We start from the raw sequence: 16,422 nt of genomic DNA, 5'->3' as shown, positions 1-16,422 counted from the left end.
CAAATATTCCAGGAAAACGATACGAGTTTGAAACTTCACCATAGGCAGTGAAAGGGACAATACACTGCAAATCATGGACAAAACAATCCCCCCCCCCCAAAAAAAAAGAATTCTTAGGAAACAGCAACATCAATGACACAGATATCTGCATTCGTGTAGGTATAAATAGTAACTAGGTCTTTGTTACACTCCTACCACTGTTTACTGTTTTCAAGGCTTTGCATAAAATGATATAAATGGGACTACGAAAATGCACTGACCGTCATGAATGTTTGGAATATTCACATTGCGATGTCAATAACTTTGACAAATAATCAACCTACACATTAACAGAGAATTAATGACATCCAGAAGTAGAGAATAAGTGTACTGTAAAATGGCGGTACGAAATTGACTGCTGGTGTTGTGAAAACTTAGAGTTTATGTTAATAAACTTTTCAACCATTTAGTTTAGGACAGTTCTTTTTGGAATAAAGTGAAAGGCAGTTAAATTCAGTATTATCAGAGTATATTTATGTTTATATCAGCCTATAAGTATCATCATCTACCTTAACATCCTTTCCAAACATTCTGAGCCGAACATACAAAATAATCACTTCAACCACAGAGCTTCTGGTTAAAAATTGGTCACTATCAACCATCACAATTGCTGTTAATGAAGAAATACCAAGAATTAGAGGAATTTGGTGAATTTCCACTCCAGGCTGACCTCAAACAGGCAAACAGTAACAGCTGACCACACAGAACATACATAGGAGCATGGTTCGATACAGACACACATGTTCACATGCATACAATGTACTTTCAGTGTTGTCATATAATCAATCATACATGTTGCTTTGTATTTGTACTGTGGAATGTACTGTTACTATAAAGTGTCTTTTGTTAATCATACTAGTGACATGGTAACATGCAAGTTATGCTCTGTTTATAAGGTGTATTCTAATGTCTTTTGTTAACCATAACAGGGGGGTGTTTCATAAAGCTGTTCTTAAAGTTACAAATGACTTACAAACGACTGGTGATCAGTTCAGATGTGCTATGCTTATCAGAATTTCAATAATTTAGCACAAGAACTGATCACCAGTTGTTCTTAAGTCAATTGTAACTATAAGAACAGCTTTATGAAACACCCCCCTTCCAGTACTTCAGCAGTGACAGACAAATGATGTCATCGACAGAACCTTAGTGTGGAAGTGGGGGGGGGGGGGGGGGGTTATCACTTTTTGGTTTGGTTTGGTTTGTTTTGATTTGTTTTGATTTGTAATTTTGGTCATATCCAAGTAGCCTGAAAATAAAAAATAGTATCAAAATTATTACAAAATATATTGCACAAATTAAGATATTCATTTGGCCATATACACGATGACCAGGGCATTATCAATCAACACAAGTCAACATGCATTTGAATTGCATAGGTCATCTAAACAGTAGTCATTTTTTGCTGGTTCATTATGGTCCTGTCTTCCCCTCCTAACCAGGGACCTAATTAAAGGGTGTGTATAGTTCTGGTCGAGGCGAGAATTTAGCTTTTAACGTTTGCGAGATATGCAGAAACCATCCTATGAGATGTCAAAGAGCATGCAGTTCTAAGGGGTATCAAAAGTTTATTTGATGAAAATTGGTTTTGAAATGGCTGAGATATCCAAAAACAAGGTGAAACAAAGAGATCCTAATAAAAGGCGTGGCCTGTCGCCTTTTATTATAATCACTTTATTGGACATTGCAGCCATTTAAAAACCAATTTTCATCAAATAAACGTTGAATCCTTCTTAAAATTACATGCTCTTTCATATTTCATAAGAGGTTTCTCATTATCTCACTTAGGAATGTTCAAAACATGAATTCCCAGTTCAACCAGTACTGTACAGTCCCTTTAATACAAGCTATGCTTTTGATATTGTTTCCCCTACTATGGTTCTTATGACTCCAAGTGTTACAAGTAATGTTATTAGTACATGTATTATTGTTTCGATTATTTTTGTACATAAAAATGGACAAAATACTATTGTATAGTAATTGTAATAATCATTGTAACTTAGTTATGTTCGTTTCATACTTTTGTGAACACAAAGTGGAAATAAATTCAAATCATATCAAATCAAATCCTAAAAAATCACTACAGGCCTGCCGGCCCCTGTTCTAATACTAACCACTCATTACACTCGTTGTTGCACGCTGAACCTGGCTGGTTCTCTGTTAAGATCTAAACCACTTTATACTTCAGTCCCTGCTTCAAACTACAACCATTTAAAGTTCTAAACTAGACCTGTCAAAAGCTGATACCAAAGCTGACACAGTGTCTCTAGCCCCTCCCAGTCTTTTCGCTGCACTTTAGCTCACCTTTCCTCAAACATTTTTTTCTCTTTCTGTATGTTTCCACAGAATATCCACTCGTACACAAATGCCACTTTAGGTGTTCTTTGTTCTTGAAATAATCCCTGCCCCTTTTTTATTTCCCATTTGAGAAGCTTGTCACTGAGGGGAAGGCCAGGTAGGGACATGACCTCCGTCTGATAAAAGCTTGTCTCAGGACGGTGAGATCCTGGCGGGAGACAAAGGCGGTAGTGGGAAGGACGAGTCCTCACAATGGGCGAGGCAAACGCTATCAGTGACTGCTTTTAGCAGGAGATTAAGAAGCAGACATTGTGCTTTAAATACAACTCCAGACACTACTGCTCTGCCCCCCCCCCTTCTTTTGTTCTCCTTCTCACGTCTGCTTGTCACTAAGGTCACGCCAATATTATTTTTCACATTAATTTGCTTCCCTGTCTCATGCATTCAAATCATTCCATTCAGCGTTGTGTTCTACAGGCAAAACAAGTCATACAGAAAGATGTTGAATGTTTTATTTTGGCATTGGAATGAACATAATGTTAAAAAAAAAAGAAGAAAAGATAATTGTTGACTCTTCTGCTGGTGTAATGGTACAGCCACAAGTTGTGTGCATTTCATGAGAGTACTTAGGGTAACAGAGTGATAGAAAGACAAGACAATGAATAAACTACATCAAGATTGTAGGGTTGCCATATCATTAGAACATGTAAATGACATCATGGGTGACCCGACTAGAGGGTGGAGGTAATGTCAGACTTATATTCAAAGTTGTCTAGAGGAATGCACTTGGGGGGAGGTGCAGACATGAGAGTAGAGCTGATCTGCTTATTCTATGGATGACTCACAATATACGACAAGTGTGAAGTTAAAGAAGTTCATTGATTATTTCAAATCTCTCTCCTGCTGAAAGCTATCAACAGTATGCACTTTTTTAAACAAAAGAAAAGGGTAATGTAAAAATTGATATTTTCGCATGAGTAATTTTTCTTTGCACTCAGCTGGGTGAGACAGGTTTCGCTTGTTTTTAATTTCACGGAATCAAGACATCGACTACTGGAACATACAGCAAGCAAAAATATTCTCATGCTTTTGATATCGTGCTGGTTTCTGGTTGCATGAAATGTGTGAAAATTTTAACACTGCAAAAAATGTCCACTTCTACAGTAACTGCCACGAATGACTTGCAGCATATTTGACATATTTCTCAGTGCTTGTTATCATGAATTCCTGCTTCCTACCATTATCACTTTCACCAGACAGACAGGCCACTATCTGCTGTCACCTTTTCTCACGCATCATTCACACACTGGTCTCTTCACACTTTTCACAGGTAATTAACTCACACCAACAGGTACACAGCTACACGCCTTTTACTTGTTAAAGGGGTATTCCAGCCAAAAAAAGGTTAAACATTTTTAAGCACAACAGACAGTGTTATTTCATCAAACTCAGATAAAAATCAGGGAAGACATGAAATTGTGAAGTTTTGCTAACTTTTGCAAAACAGTTCTTGGACAGTTGGTATGAGTGTGCATATGAGGGATGGGTGATGTCATCACATCACAATTTTTCATTGATCTTGTAGAAAAAATTAACAAAAATTCAAGTTTTCTATCACAAAATTGTAAAACATAATATAATTCCTGGCTGAATAACTTTGGAATAATAATCAGTCAGATATATTAGGATTTGAGACCAGGGCATAAATGTGTTTGAACAAAAAACTGGAAATCTCAAGATTTTGTGTATAAACCATATGGCAAGTTGTGAAGGGATGACATCAATTCACTCATTATTCATACTAACTGTTTGAGAAGTGTTTTGTGAAAATTAGGAAAACTTCAATTTTGTAACTTCCTTAAATCTCATCTGATTTTGACCAAATTTTACCATCGTGCTCATAAGATTTTACTCTTTATCAGACTAGCTTTGAAAAAGACCGCAATCCCCCTTTAACATAATTCCACGCTCGTGAGGATCCTGAAGTTAGAGCCACCACATCAAATGAACATGACATTCAAGAAAAACAAACATACACAAAAGGTCTGTAAGTGAAGCATTTTCATATTTACTTTTTAATTTTTTATCATTTGCTGCTCTTTTCATTGTTTTACTCTCTTTTTCATAGACATCAGCTCAAACAACAATATAATAATGCCATTCAGCCCATTAATACACTCAAACAATAGGAGATTTTTGTCATAACCTTGTGGTTTTCATTTGTTTTCTCCATCATAGACAGTTTATGGCATGCAAAATGAATAAATAAACAAATAAAAACTCCAAGAAAAATATTGACATACCACATCACTTTTCACTTCATATTTCTGTTTGCTAGAAAGAAATTTGAGACATTTTCTTGATGGGAGCCTTGAAAATGAGTCTTTTACAATCTTTGTCAAACATAATCAGGCAGAGAACTGTCTACATCAACTGGGTAGCAATGAGAAGCTTAGGTACCAATTTGGGAAATATTTGGGAGATACAGAATGCCAAATTGCCATGACAACCACTTGTATTTGACAGTAACATTCTCAACCTCTCTCTCTACTTTCTAGACTCCTGTAAATTAAATGAAGCCAGTGGAAAGACACACTGTGGGCATGCCATACGGACACCCATTACATTTTTGCTAGTTAAACCAGACTGCTTTTTTTTTTTTAATCCCACAAGTTGCAATATCAAGATATGCTACCATCCAGTCAAAGAAACATATAACAGAGTTTGGAGAACGGTTCTCTCCTACATCTCATCTCATGAGTCTTCCTTTATTCCTCCACATAAATCACCCTATCCACACATCAATCAACCTGATCAACACCTCCATGCAGTGCCAGTATAACATTTCATGTTTTTTCTCTATACCATGATAAGGAGAATTTTTATCAGATTTTAGCCAAAATTTGATTGCCATGATTTCATTAGATAGGTTTCCAGGACAGTGTGAATTTCCAGCCCCCAGTAATTTAAAAGGAATGCTCAAAGCCAATAAGACCACAACAAGGCAAGACCAGATAAGACAGGAGCCTGTTTCTAGTTGGACAAAGGACGATCAGTACAGCTTATAACAAGACTTGAACGATGAATGAAATGAAAGTTTGATGTTTTGTTTCCCCTCGTTCACGTAGTGTCTCCATGCTAACATGTAACACACTCACATTACAAACATCTTACTGGCATAACATCCTGTCCTGCTGGACAGAATCTACTGATTTTCATTCTTTAAATTCTTTTCATCAAAGTACAAGAGTGATCCTAGCATCATGAAAGACTAAAGGATCAACTCAATACAAGTCACTTGTTTCAAGTCCTAATACAACACAACAAAGCTGACAAAACTTTTCCATCTGGTCTTGCCTTGTCAGTATGGCTCATGTATGTCTAAATTATCACATCTTTAGAACAGTTGTTCCTAAAAACTATAAAGTTTGTACGATGTTGCCTGATATAGCAACAATTACTGCATGCAAACTAAGATGCAGTCAACAGGAAGAGATAGGAAAATGGCTTGTTGCTACATGTTCTCAAGGGGTGAAAGTTCATAATATCACTAGATCAGTCAGCCATTACTCCTGCCTATTCTGTGAGGTGTTTCCATTGGAACGATTCCCTCCTAATCAGGACATGAATTCTTTGGGCATACATCACTGACGTGACAGGTGTTATGGCCTGCCCGTAGACTCTACCAGAGGTAATACAGGGCAAACTGATACAAGAGCCCGAATCCAACTAACATTATCTTCTTGCCATGCTCTCATTTCTGCACACTGTAATCCTTACTGGGTAGTGACAACACATCTTATTTTACCAGTTTCTTTTTCTTTCTTTCTTTTTCTTGGGGGGGGGGGGGGGGACTCAATAGTCAATTATGTGTCTATCTAACAGAAAAAGAGTATGTTTAGTTGGAAAGAGTTTAGTCTAGGGATATACCATTGATCTTCACTATCTTTCTCAGAAAATGATAGAATTGACATGGCATAAAATGCAAACTGCAGTTGGCTGGCTCTTTTCAGATCTGGAAAGAAGCCAAGTCTAGATCAAATATTTAACTATTTGGCCTTCTTCCATGATTTCTTCATCGTAATGAAACAAAAAGAGAAAGAATGTAGCACTGGTTTCTGAGATACAAATACATGTAGAGATAAAAGGGATTATTTATAGGATGGTACACACCCATTCCCTCATAAAATACATTTTATTTTTTTTTTTTGCATTCTGGTCATTGCCATACACATTCCTGATGCTGTTTTTTGTGACAAATTCCTGATGCTGTTTTTTGTGACAAATTCATACTCAATTATATCTCCAACATTAAACTGTGGCAGGTTCTGGATCAGTATCATTCAATGGGAAATCAAATGATAAATTTGGAAACAGTTCTTGTCCTTTAAGGATTCTGTTAATGCAAAGGCAGCTCTTGAAAGACCCAAAGTTTAATGACAATATTGAGAGAAGAGCATGGCACATCTTCACTTTGAGTATAGAGGTGTCATAAAACAGGTTATCATGTTCATACCCACATTATCATATCTCCAGATATGGCTTGTCAATGTCGGGCACTATGATTACTGGTATATCTAATCTTGTAGTAAAAAGAAGCTGACAGAGTTTGTTTGTGGCAAATAAACTTGTGATTTTTCCCTCTGACCAAACATTAAGGTCAGTACTATGGAGAATAGTGCATCTCTTTCACAAAAATCCATCCATACATGATATGAGAAATTGCAAAATGTTCACGGCTGCAACAACAGTGGCTGGTCATCCGGGCATGCTAGATATGGCTACGCTCGTTTTCGACAGCTGCGACATACCACCACAGCGATACATCCAGCAAGCTCCCACTTTCACGCTAACCCAATTCTCCTGAACGACACATACACAGTATGACAAAAACATGTAGACCTTGTCTCTCATAATCTTATTTTCATCTGCTTGGCAGGAAGATTAAAAAAAAAAAAAATGTCATTGTAATGATGAACAAACAATCAATCTCACATACCAGTGACAGATTAGCATGAAAAAAAAAAAATAAATAAATGGATTAAAAAAAAAAAATGAAACATTTCTTTGTGACTACTGCTCATGTGAATAACAGAAGACATTTTGTTTCAGCGATCAAGAATGATTGATTGCACAGTAGGGAAAGGACAGGACCTATGAGAAGCAGTGATAAATATCTACAATAGTATAGACTGCATCCAGACAAGTAGGTGTCTCTCAATAATCCTGGTGGGGTCTGAAGAGTTGCTCACTACTAGGACTATTGACATCTTACACCTGAAGAAATTCTTCAAAATCTCTGATCAATGATCACTGCATGTCAAGGTGTGAGTAAATGGAGGCATTTTCTTCAGTCTTTCTTACTTTGTGACGAGGAAGGGAAAGATGAGGCTAATGACCAGAGCATGACCTCTCATCCTCTTCTTCTACTACTCCTATCTATCAGACACATGACAGAATGAATTGAATCTTTCCATTCAAACTACTTGTCAGTTGTGCTCTTTGGTTTGTTCTCAAGTCTTTGTCAAGTAGAAGATGATGAATGAGGAAGCTAAAACATTTGGTAAAAAAGTAATTTTTTATTATTTATTATTATTATCTTCTTCTTTATTTTAACTTGACAAGGTGCTCGCAAGTCCCATACAAGGTAATGTACCTCAATGAATTTCAACAAATCACGTTCTTGCATCATGCGTTTTAAGCAATTTCCATGTCTCCGATGAATCTTAGAATCTATCCTAACGATAACAAGAAAGGACAAATTTAGTTCACTCAGAATTATTCTCAAGTTAAGGAGTAGCCAGCCCAGATGATGGTATCACACATGTGATGAGGGAATAATGTGTTGGGCTACCCCACTACCTCTCGGGTCATCTCTTGGTAAATGTTCACTTTACCGAGCCCCATTACCTCCCATCACCATGGAAACAGACATGAGTTCTGCTTGATTAAACATCAACTGCCAACTAAAAATTGACAAGCTACAAAGTCAAGTTTCCTGACAAATAACAATGAAAATACCACATGTAGTCATCTCTTATTGTGAATTTGATGGTTTGTAGCATTTTTTCGGTAAAGTGTTTACAGAGATTGCTAAGTCTCACACATACTGGTCTAACCAATTGTAATTATTATGCTTTACTTCTCATAGGTCCATACCAGGATTACAGGATCAGTGCTTTAATGAAGAACTGAACATAACCACGAAACATGCATTCTTGACCAACTCATCCACACAGTAGTCAGTAGTACACACGTCTTTCTCTGACACATAACAGAGAAAGGCAGACATCTTGGATGTGATAAGCAAGAGATGTGGAAAAAAAAAAAAACAGACATTCAGGGCTTACTTTGTACAGGCAATGTCTAGAAGACAATGGTGTCATCGTATATAACATGTCAAAATGTGTTAATAGATTTACTGTCTGCTAATAAAATAGAAAGAGAGCAATGCCTGGAATGCCACTATGTGGCAAAAGCATCTTTTAAAAAAAAGAAAAGAAAAGAAAAAAAAAGAGTGATGAAGCGGACAAGTAATGTAGACTACACTGCTTTGAGCAGGGCTGGCTATCAGTCAGTATACAGACTCATGAAACGTGCAAACTTATGGATAGCGTTTATCGACAAAGTTGTGTTGTTTACAAATTGACATGATACCTGCGTTTCATTTTCTGACACAGTGCGGAGAGTAAACTTGTGCGGCATTTCATCTGCCTACAGGCTGAGAAAGCAAAAAAAAAAAAGAAGAAAAAAAAAAGACAGGATAAGATTGCAAAATATTTCAAATCTTTCTCAGTGCGTGTTCCTTCCATGAAGGAAGAACTTCCCTTTTTTCTAATTTTTCTTCATTCCCACGGGAAATAGACAATTGGCCACGGTTAATATAGATATAAAATGGCAATGCTTTGGTTACCACATTATCAAGCATAACAATGAACAAAACAAAACAACTGAGGGGATACTTATGTCTCTTTTAGAACAATGCTACAAATACAAAGTCACACACTTATGTTGAAGTTGGCTATTGAAGGTCAACATTAACAGAAAAACTGACAAAGTTTGATGTATACCCAAAATTGGTTTCACAGCATTCAGCCCAAGGAGCTTTGTTCCTTAGAATGCTGGGCAGTGACCACTCTTACCCATTACACAGGCATGGGACTTGGTCCCAAAAGCTGTATGGCATACCATAAAGATACAGACTTGTTAGCTCTTTGCCTCTCATATCAATTTTGAAGAGGTTTGCACAAGGCAGCTACACTCCTTCTCACGTACACAAGAAAGCATCTGTTATATTTAGGTGGAGTAAAGAAGAGTATCATTAAACACATTAGAACCACCTATTTCCTTTCACTGCTTGCCACAGGCACCTACACATTCACTTCCTGTTACCATCTCTGCTCTCTGGGTTCTTCCATTTTTTGCAAGGGGGTTAGAGCATGACAGAGTTTTAAACAAAGTCTTCTTTCACAAAAGGAAAGCTCTCTTTCTATACAACTGGACACTGCTGCATACCGGTCACTGCTGAGTACCAGTCACTAGCTTCTGGTAGGAAGAGAATGGTGGGAATGGACATCACTCATTTATTACAGTCAATTAAACATCTACTCAAATTTCTGTATCTCATACACACATACCTGTTGTATGCCCTATGGTCTAACAGTGTTCATCCATGGGGGGGGGGGGGGGGGGCGGCGGCAGTGTTACATTGACTGACTCCATACCAGGGTCCTTTTATACTCTATACTCTCATCATTTTAGCTTGGCCTGATTTTTTCCCATAGATAATACACCAATGAAAATGATCATTGCTAAACTCTCAATACACCACACTTACAACCATGAGTGTTTTTTTTTTTTTTGTTTTTTTTTATATCTTTCCAATCATTTTTGTTCATTCCAATTCATTTGATTCCTATTACCAAGATGCTTATTCAACAGATAGAGCAGCTTTAGGAAACAATATGGCATAAGATTTAAAAAAAATGACTGAATTGTATATTCTGAGGTCTAGGTAAACATTAACTGTCCAGAGTATCCCCCCCCCCCCCCTTGGCCTTCAATGCTTGCTTATGTTTGTCACCATGCATAGATAAACATGTGACCATTTTGAAAGCAAAACTTTCATTTTCACACAGATTCTGTGCAGATGATGATATTGAGTGTGAAAAAAAATGAGTGATGTCATCCTGTCCATTCCTTCTCTACATGGTAACATTGCTACAGCCTTAGACAGCACACTGCTAAAACTATCTCTTTGTAGTTTTTCCAAGCACACACTAATTACACATTTTCACAGGAACATTAAGAATGATTTATGCAAGTTCCAAGTAAAAGAAGGTGGATTCTGATTAGCAAATCAACTGGGCACACTTAGTTAAAACCAGGACAGAATTCTTCCTACGTCATTATCTGCATTCCATACACCAATGTTTGGTAGTGGTTTTACTTTGGTATTTGACAACTTTTATTCTACTTTCCTTTAGAATGTAGATGACTGCTGCTCATTTGACAAAGATAAATTGTGTGCATGTGATTTTGTCATAAGAGTAGTAATGTCACTGTTACACAGCAGTCAAGTGTGGCTCTGTCAGTCCTTGCAAAAAATGAAAAAAAAAAAAAAATCAGGACTCTATGGGCAAAATATAGTAAGATGGAACTTAATGTGAAGGGACCTTAGTATTTCCAGGATCAAATTTTCTTTCAGGAGCCAGCGAGTCTTCTTCCTTGTGATCCAGTATACACACCAGTGTTGCATCCATCGAAAGGGAACAGGATAACATCGTTCCAAGATGGCGCTATCTAGTGTCAAGAAAGGTACGAATTCTTTCCAGTCGTTCTTGGTGCAGCAGAGAGAGGTACGCTGTCTTGGTTCTTGTGAAGAGATGAGGGGGGCAGAAATGGACAAATGTTTCCTTCTTGTGTCTTTTCCTTTCATTTTATCTCTGAAGATGCACTTGGATATGGCTTGATGAGGCGAGAGATGAAAGGCAGCAAAGCATTTTGATCCAAAGATTTTAAGATAATCACTTTTCAGACATAACACAAGCTGAAGGGTGTTTTGCTTTTTTCCTTCATTCAAGAATCAACAATTTTGTATTTTTGCGGCAATATTTCTTCTTTGTCATCAACTGAACGACGGCAACATCGTGCTGATGTTTTGCTCGATCTCACTGTCTGCTATGAATGTTACAACAACCCCCTCCCCCCGTACAATATCCCACTTCTCATATTTTTCCTTTGTTTGCAAGTCTAAACGCACCCACAAATAGTTCACAGGTTCACACAAAGCAGAAGCAATGTCAGACACAGTCTGCGCTGTCATACTTTAGTCTTACCCCGCTGCCTCGGCTGGCCCCTCTTGTGTTTGCGTGATATCTCCCGTTAGAGTTTGGCTGGCAGGGGGAGAAAGGGGCTTGCTGTTGGTCTTGTTGGACCTGTAGGAGGCCGTCCGTGCTGCTACTGGTACTGACGGTACTATCATCACACACATTGATACTATTGTTGTTGGTCTGAACCAAGCTGGCATACGGAGGAGGCCCCTCCATGTCTGAGTCCACTAGATTGAGGGGGCTTCGTGTCTCGCTATCTATCACCTCACCTCCACTGCTGCCCCTCTGTAACGTTGTTGCACCTTGCTTGCTCCCACCTCCTCCCCCGATGCCCCCTCCCCGTTTAGACGAAGCCGTGGAGGGGCTGCGTCGCACTGAATGTCTCTGTGAGTCTGGTTTGTGGTTACTACAGACTCTCATCAAGTCCTGCTGTTCACTGTCGTAGACAGTCCGATTCGGAGGTGCCCGAATCCCATTCTCCGACATCACCTCTCGGTGTATCCTCACGTTTTCTCTCATGTGCTGTGGCTCATCCTCATCTAGGAGGCACACAGAAGTTGGAAACTTCTCGGTGGACTCGCTGCGCTGCGGACAAACCATCTCCCGCTGCTTTCGCAAGCGCTCTTGCTGGTGCTGTGCAGAGAACCGGTGGCTGGAAATGAGTGGTGACTGACTTGCCTAGAGACAAAGAAAGAAAGGTAGATAGGGGGAAATTGGAGAAAGAAAGGCAAAAGGAATCATGGTGAGGCCATAGAAACATTTTCCTTCTCTCATACAGCAAGGAACGTCTACTACATATTGCACAACACATGCTCAATCTTTCTTCCAGAAATATGCAAACTTTTCTCGCCAATGGAAAGGACACATTCTCTCAAAAAGCTAAAATCCAGAATTTTACTCTTTTTTTTTTGTCTGCCTGTTACTGCATGAAGAATGTTGGTTTTGGCTGTATTTTGCTTTGTTTTTCCATTCATAAAGTATGCTAATGCCAGAGAAAAAGGAACAAACACACTTCTGCCCAAGGTCTACAGTGAACAAAGGCTTAGCACAAAGTAGATCACCACTCTTGCGAAACAAAATCCAGCTCCGAGTCTTTGATTTAAAGGACCACGCTGCAGCAGCCGGATTACTACTGTCTTGTCTCTATCTAGACTGCTACCTTCAGAACCACAAAAAAAGTCCCCCATAGAATGATCAAGGCAGAGTTTAAGACAGCCATTAATCAGTCTCCTCACAGGGCAAGGTTTGTTTGCTTTGGTTTTATTTTTTCTACCCCATTAAATTCAGCCTCAATCTGTCTCCTTCTTTTGTTTTATTTATTTTATTTTTTTGGGCAACAGTCCTCTGGTTAGAAGACCTTCCTTCAATGCATACAGACTGTCTTACAGCACTCTATTAAACATAACGCCACTAAAGAAAACACAACTGTCTTATCTGAGTGTACCTAATACACACATACTCTCAGTTCACCTCACCTGCCATGTCCTTACAAATGATTTCAGTTGCACAGCAGCACCAACCAAGGGCCATGCCATACTGGTGACCACAGAGAATAGTTAATAATTGCCGATTTCATCCACTAACGGCCCTTTAGCCAAGTCTTATCATCAATGGCCACATTTGATGACATAGACTGCTTCTAATGAGATTGACATTCCAGACAAGATGAAATGTGACAACATTCCAGGGTGCCAACCTGCACTCTGACCCTGTCCATCACCTGGGAGTGGGGGGGGGGGGGGGGGGGGGGGAGGCACTCATTGTGGTCCCTGGATCCTTAGTATCCGTCTTACCCTGCGAACATCAGCAGCAAGTCAGCGTGTTGACACTATGCATCCTTTTTCAGTTCATATTTCTTCTCTCTCTAGCAGTACGGCTGCTACATCTCCATTCCCACACATTTATAAGCAACGGTCTCTTGAAATCTTTTAATGGCTTTGACAAAGTCGATCCCAATAAACATCATTCTGAAATATCCAACATGAAGGAGCTTGATTTTTATAATCCACTTTATCTATTATATGAAGCATGAGAAATATTCTCACTGCATATGTTTTGATGTAAAGTGAGTCAACTATGCATCCACTAGTAATTAAATCACACAAAATGAGCCTCAAAAACAGAAAATCTATATCTGGTTTGAAGAGAAAGAAACAAACGTCTTTGGAGTAACAGGTGGGTAGGTAAATACTAGTAATGGGGAGGGGTGGTTCAAGGAAAGATGACAGAGAGCACTACCAAGTCCTTCCAAGTCAGGTATCAAGAAGGGGGCACCCCATGCCAGCCCAGGAGTCTGAAATTAAGGTGGGGAGGGGGGGAGGGCTTCCTCACTAGTATACTACAAAGTCATAAGGGAAAAGAAGGGTAAGGGGCACAATGAGTACTTCAAGCCCCAGTAGTTTGGGGATACAATGGAGTGGGAAGTGTAGCCAAACTCAGATATATTCAGTAATCCCTGTAAAGAATTGTGTACAGTTCTATTACTGATCTCTACGGATGTACATACATGGCCAACTAATCTTGACTGGAGTCGAACATTGCTGATGAGCTTATTCTTTGATGCACATATTTGCTGATGGCAATTCTATTCTAGCAGGCCTGTGCTTGTCATGGTTTTCTGATGTACACCATTGGGTAGCGAATGAAGATCAATTCAATCAGGCTACCCCCCCCCCCTTTCCCCCATGCTACCAGGTCTTAAACTTGTGGTCCAGTGTGATGATTGGAAGGGGGAAAGATTCCCCCATGCTTCCAGGTCTTAACTTTTGGTCCAGTGTAACGATTGGAAGGGGTAAAGATTCCCCCATGCTACCAGGTCTTTAACTTGTGGTCTGGTGTGATGATTGGAAGGGGGTAAAGATTCCCCCATGCTACCAGGTCTAACTTTTGGTCCGGTGTGATGAGTTTCGGAAGGGGGTAAAGATTCCCCCATGCTACCAGGTCTTTAAAGGGTGTGTACAGTTCTGGTTGAGGTGAGGATTTAGCTTTTAACGTTTTGCGAGATATTCAGAAACTACTCTATGAGATGTCAAGGAGCATTCAATGCTAAGGGGTATCAAGAGTTTATTTGATGAAAATCGGTTTTGAAATGGTTGAGATATCCAAAAACAAGGTGAAACAAAGAGATCCTAATAAAATTGTGGCCTGTTGCTTCTTATTATTATCACTTTTTTGGATATCTCGGCCATTTGAAAACCAATTTTCATCAAATAAATGTTGAATCGTTCTTAAAATGACATGCTCTTTCATATTTCATAAGAGGTTTCTCATTATCTCACCAAGGAATGTTCAAAACATGAATCCCCACCTCAACCAGTACTGTACAGTCCCTTTAACTTGTGGTCCTGTGTAATGATTGGAAGGGGGTAAAGATTCCCCCATGCTACCAGGTCTAACTTGTGGTCCGGTATGATGATTGGAAGTGGGTAAAGATTCCCTCATGCTACCAGGTCTAACTTGTGGTCCGGTTTGATGATTGGAAGGGGGTAAAGATTCCCCCATGATACCAGGTCTAACTTGTGGTCCGGTATAATGATTGGAAGGGGGTAAAGATTTCCTCATGCTACCAGGTCTTTAACTTGTGGTCCGGTGTAATGATTGGAAGGGGGTAAAGAAGAGACTCGCTTGGACTTGAAGGTGTCACAGGCTTCAGGGATAGGGTGAATGAAGAGTGCCAACTGACACTCAGAATCACTAAAGTACTTACTGGTACTTGGGGATCAACTCAGAATCACTAAAGTACTTACTGGTACTTGGGGATCAACTCAGAATCACTAAAGTACTTACTGGTACATGGGGATCAGAGGTGATGGAGTAGCTGGACGTTGGGAGCGAGGATGAGTGGGAGGCGAAGCGGCCACCACTGCGGCGGTGGTAGTAAAACATGATGACGCAGCACAAACACACAACGGTCAGCGGTGCCAGGACAACCAGTACGAAATATTCCATGTGCAGCGCACTGCCACTTTTGCTACCTTCTTCTGCACCTATGTGAGGTTGAAGAAAGAAAGACAGACATCGTCTGGTTACTAATAAAGTCTCTGCTTGTCTGACATGAGACAGGTACACACATACAGCAAAGTGACATAACAAAGTTTGACAATGATGAAAACAAATTTAATAAAATGATGCTGTTAAAGTCAACCATCACTGACAAGGATTTGGTGAATGAAATTGATATCCATATAATCACAGGTATGACAATCAGACCACGATCATGATCATTTCAAAAAAACCCTCCCTCATGACTTTGTAGCAGTTTACAGATCAGGCATAAACATGACTGTAGAATAACAATTATCTGGGGAGAAAATTATGTCTTGTTTTCCTGGGATAAAAGACACACATGTCAGTTCCACAATGTATTCAAATTTCTAGCTGGTTATCTCCCTCAGTAAGATAGCACACAGCTCAAAAAGGTCAGCCATGATCATTGTGCTGGCAACAGATTATAGATTCCAAACATCACTTGCACCTACAACAGCTAATGCCCAAGGGAAATCTAAGGAAATCTTGGGAAAAGCTCTGGTGTTGCCACGGAAACCCTTGAAGATGAAAGTCCGTACAGAATTTGAAGACCCTCTCCTACCATATCACACTAACAATAATTTTTTTTTTAACCTGATTGCACACTTGAAGCACATTACATGTGCTACCACACTACATCATATACACACATGCTATCTAAATCACTTCATCCCGTCCCCTCCCCCCCCCCCCCCAAAAAAAGGAACATGTCTGATACAAGACAAGA

At 39.3% G+C, this 16,422-nt stretch overlaps 1 protein-coding gene across 3 annotated transcripts in view; it reads right to left on the bottom strand.

Moving 5' to 3' along the window:
• Positions 1 to 10,393: 10,393 nt before the first annotated feature.
• Positions 10,394 to 16,422, bottom strand: part of LOC140232574 (uncharacterized) — a 103,790-nt gene continuing 97,761 nt past the window's right edge. For 2 of the 3 annotated variants that reach the window (XM_072312670.1, XM_072312668.1), the window contains exons 2-3: positions 15,456 to 15,655; positions 10,394 to 12,347 (exon numbers count right to left, since the gene is read on the bottom strand). In XM_072312670.1, coding sequence (XP_072168771.1) covers positions 11,640 to 12,347; positions 15,456 to 15,617 — 870 coding nt within the window. In that variant the 5' untranslated portion in view covers positions 15,618 to 15,655 and the 3' untranslated portion in view covers positions 10,394 to 11,639. The remainder of the gene's footprint in view (positions 12,348 to 15,455; positions 15,656 to 16,422) is intronic. The other variant, XM_072312669.1, reaches the window with a different exon arrangement.

The sequence above is a fragment of the Diadema setosum genome, chromosome 9 (genome assembly GCF_964275005.1).
Source record: "Diadema setosum chromosome 9, eeDiaSeto1, whole genome shotgun sequence".
Lineage (NCBI taxonomy): Eukaryota > Metazoa > Echinodermata > Echinoidea > Diadematoida > Diadematidae > Diadema > Diadema setosum.
The sequence above is the reverse complement of the archived record's forward strand: the minus strand, read 5'-3'. Positions and strand labels throughout refer to the sequence as shown.